The sequence below is a fragment of the Nematolebias whitei genome, chromosome 3, assembly GCF_014905685.2.
Source record: "Nematolebias whitei isolate Nwh7 chromosome 3, NemWhi1, whole genome shotgun sequence".
Taxonomy (NCBI): domain Eukaryota; kingdom Metazoa; phylum Chordata; class Actinopteri; order Cyprinodontiformes; family Rivulidae; genus Nematolebias; species Nematolebias whitei.
The window spans coordinates 1534507-1538778 of record NC_056500.1 but is presented as its reverse complement, the minus strand read 5'-3'; the positions used below and the strand labels follow the sequence as shown (position 1 = coordinate 1538778).

Genomic DNA, 4272 nt, shown 5'->3' with positions numbered 1-4272 from the left:
CATTTTGATTATAAACAACATTTTGATTATAAACAACATTTTGATTACAAATATTATGTTTATAAACAACATGTTGATTATGAATAATATAATCACATACCCATTACATAGATGCGTCCGTGTAAAGCCGTGACTCCCAGAGCGCTGCGCCTGTGCCTCATGGAGGCAGCGAAGCTCCACGCATCTGTTTCCACGTCGTAGCGCTCCACGGTGTTCAGCTGCTCGGTGCCGTCGTATCCTCCCATAACAAAGATCTGGTTGTTGAGCGCGCACACGCCTGCAGGAGAGAGAAGCTCAAACGTGTCGTTACTCGATCGGGATGGAAGGACAAGACGAGCCGTCAGTCAAAGGTTGTGGGAGCTGCTTCTTATTGGGACTACAAGGCTCCAACAGCTAAATATTCTACATCCATTCTTTGAGTCAAACAGTTTAATCAAACGAGCTCAGAGCAGCTTAAAGAACTAAAACACACAGAAATAAACAAGTTGATTCAAAACATACAGAACACTTGATGCATGTTGACTCATCTCATGTCCGAAATCTGACGGTTCCTTTTCCTCGACGCCGTCGTCAACTCAAAGCAAAACGTTTTGTCAGAGCTGCTGCGGCGCTGCTACAGCTGTGAGCCGAACGTCAGCTGAAGCTCAGCGAACGTCAGCTGAAGCTCACCGAACGTCAGCTGAAGCTCATCGAACGTCAGCTGAAGCTCACCGGACGTCAGCTGAAGCTCACCGAACGTCAGCTGAAGCTCACCGAACGTCAGCTGAAGCTCATCGAACGTCAGCTGACATTCGCTGAAGTTCAGCTGAAGCTCATCGAACGTCAGCTGAAGCTCAGCTGACGCTCAGCGGACGCTCAGTGAACTCAACGTGGCTCCTGATGAGCGTCGTGAACAGAAACAGCCGTCAGGATGTTTGGAGACATTCAGATCATTTACATGAACGGTCGAAACCTTTACCTTCATTGTCGCCAGCAGAGCCTCCACCTGAACACAACACCTTATTAGGAGTGAACAGAGGAACGTAAAGGAAAAACACGGTCCGTTTGCTTTCACTGTTGGACTGACGTCAGATTACCGTACTTGCCACCGTACACGTCGCTCCGCCCTACAAGTCGCATCAGTCCAAATATGGCTATAAAGTGGAAACATCCAGAAACAAGTCGCTTCATTACGAGTCACGGCCAACGACATGGGTCGTGTTGTGCCAAAAACTGACTGGCTGCCAAATGGTGGGAGCGTGCACGGGAGGACTTTTAACAAAAATTTAACAAGAATAACATTTAAAAACAATTATTTTTTGCTTGACTTTACAGTAAAGGTGGTGTCAGTCTAACTTTTGCTTAACGGTCAGATGAGCTGCATTTCTCCTGGGCGGTGGTCACATGCAGCTCATGTGATGTTTGATGCAGGAGCTCTGAGGCGGCTCCTTACCACAGACCAACATATTCCTCGAGCGCCCTCTAGTGGCTGAAGATGGTAGTGTTCAATAATTCCCATGGCAGAACGAATGAAATCATCAGATCTCAGACAAAACTGGTTTAGAAACATGGAAAAACATCAACAAGTCTCTTCACTGTACAAGTCGCAGAAATGCTAATTTATGCAGAAAACCTGACATCTACAGAGAAAAATACGGTACTTCTACACAGAATGTTGGAGGCAGACCTACGAACAACAAGTCGATGGAGGAACACGAACCTGGAGACCTTTCTGACTTTCATCCGTTTCTTCTGAACAGAATCAGGATGACCATGCACACCGATGATCATCCTGAATAATGGTGATAAAACTACACTGCACACTAATTTAAAGTGAACACACTCTTCTGACTGATCTGAGCTTCTTTTAGCTGTGGGTCAAAGGTCATTCTGGGGCACCTGACACCAGCAGCGTTACTGGAACACCTGGTGAACCAAGACGAGGTGGTAAACTGGCACAAGCAGCTGTGTCCACGCTGGCAGGTGAGAGTTTCTCATGACAGTTACTTTGAATTTCTTCCTCACCAGCTCCGGACCGCAGCGTGTTCATGGGGGCCATGGTCCTCCACTCGTCCCTCTCAGGGTTGTAGCACTCACCGGAGCAGAGCCGGTTGGCCCCGTCAAAGCCACCGACGGCATACAGCAGCCGGTTGATGACTGCAACACCGACACCTATACGGCGTGTCAACATGGGGGCGACCAGATGCCACTGGTCCCTCTCTGGATCATACCTGAACACAGAAGAAGAGCGATCAGACCACGTGCTGAAGGTACGAGCTGGAATGAGCCGCAGCTTCACCTTTACGTAAACAATGAGCAGATCTACAGATTCAAGTTCTTCCAGGAAATATTCCATCCACATTTCTAGGAGCCACTTCCCTCCAACCCTGCAGCCAACCAGGACTCGGTCCTGCAGCGAAGACCAGCGCTTTCTCAGAGCTGAAGGCATTTAGAGGAATCAGCCAGCAGCTCACATGCATGATCCGAGGTGCACGTTCATCTCCCTGTAAGCGTAGCGTGCACGATAAACTTTACGTTTCCTTCAGCATCGTGAAGCGAGAACTCAAACAGGTCGGGCGCGTTCTGCTTTCACACAAACTGCTGCTCCGATTAAAGACGACGCTTCTTGGAATAAAGCTGGAGGTAAAGACATCGTCACTCAACAAGCACCTGGAGACGTGAGGAACTGACGTGCACGTGTGGCCTCGTGTCAAACTGAGGCCACGCAAACGGGTCACACTGAAAACACGAGCGCAGCCCCAGAACACGTGCTCTGAAGAGGACAAGTCCCCGCTTCACTTGCCCTTAAGGACAAGATCAAACGCTCCTCTCGACTTTTAGACTCTGCTTTTAATTCAAATTAAAAATGTACATTTTACACGAGGCTGGAGCACCTGAACAGAACGAGCAGGAAGTGCCTGCAGGCTGACTTCCTGCGGTCGTGCACGTCTCAACACATGTACTGAAGATTCTCAGGAGACTCACTTTTCCACGCTGTTGTGATGAATGCACCCGTGAGAACCACCAACGGCGTAGATCATGCCGTCGATGACACCAACGCCGATTCGGTTCCTGGGAACGCTCATGGGCGCGCACGGACGCCAGCAGTTGTTCATGGGGTTGTAGCAGTCCAAGGCGTTGGAGTCCATGTTGCCGTCAGGTGCGTTGTTTCTGCCGCCCACGGCGTAGAACAGCCCGCTGATCACACAGGCTGCCAGGCCGCTGCGGGGGACCTGCAGGTCCGCCAGCCTCAGCCACGCCCCTGAACACGGGTTGTAAGCCTCCAGGTAGCTGAGAGACTGGCGGAAATACCCCCCTGCTGTGTAGATGAGCTGCGGCACCTTGGGCGTTCTGAAAGGAATTGCTTTGGTTGGTTTGTGAAGCGTGAGGTCCTGGAAGATCTGGGCCAGGTAGTCCTTGCACGGAGGGTCCCAGTCCAGAGACTGCAGCTGGGTCTGGAGGAAATTGGGGGTGAGGGAATGGCAGCGAACGGCCTGAAGCAAGGCTTGAACGTACGGTCGACGGTTCTCTTGGTCGTAGCGCACCCAGGCCACACATGCCTGGAAGACTTCGGACTCGCAGCGCACGTTGAGCTCGTCACGGCTGATGAGGTTGACCAGCTGGCACTGGGACAGATTGAAGAACTCCTCCTGGGTTGCTACCTGGAAGACACGACACATTTTGTTGAAACAGCTCCTCGATACGTCTCAAACAGAGAGCTGACTGAAAAATGTTGGATTGTATACCTGGATTACTGAGCAGGGACTTTGTTCTCATACAGAGCTCCCGAAAAACTAAAGCAAAACATCAAAGCAGCTGATGATTACATTTAAACTACTCTAAATCTTTTTCGAGCGCTCGTGATTAGCAAAGATGCATTTGCAGATCAGTTTATGTACAAACCAGATTCCACAAAAGTTGGGACACTAAACAAATTGTGAATAAAAACTGAATGCAATGATGTGGAGATGGCAAATGTCAATATTTTATTCATAATATAACATAGATGACAGATCAAAAGTTTAATCTGAGTAAATGTAACATTTTAAAGGAAAAATATGTTGATTCAAAATTTCACAGTGCCAACAAATCCCACAACAGTTGGGACAAGTAGCAATAAGTGGCTGGAAAAAGGAAATTGAGCATATAACGAACAGCTGGAAGACCAATTAACACTAATTAGGTCAATTGACAACATGATTGGGTATAAAAAGAGCTTCTCAGAGTGTCAGTGTCTCTCAGAAGCCAAGATGGTAAGAGGATCACCAATTCCACCATTGTTGCACAGAAAGA

General features: G+C 48.6%; 1 protein-coding gene across 1 annotated transcript in view; it reads right to left on the bottom strand.

Moving 5' to 3' along the window:
* Window positions 1-100: 100 nt before the first annotated feature.
* keap1b (kelch-like ECH-associated protein 1b) overlaps window positions 101-4272 on the bottom strand; it is a gene marked incomplete at its 3' end in the record, with an annotated part of 16924 nt that continues 12752 nt past the window's right edge. The window contains 3 exon segments of the mRNA XM_037674408.1: window positions 101-277; window positions 2005-2210; window positions 2965-3641. Of these exon segments, the coding sequence (XP_037530336.1) occupies window positions 101-277; window positions 2005-2210; window positions 2965-3641 (1060 nt within the window).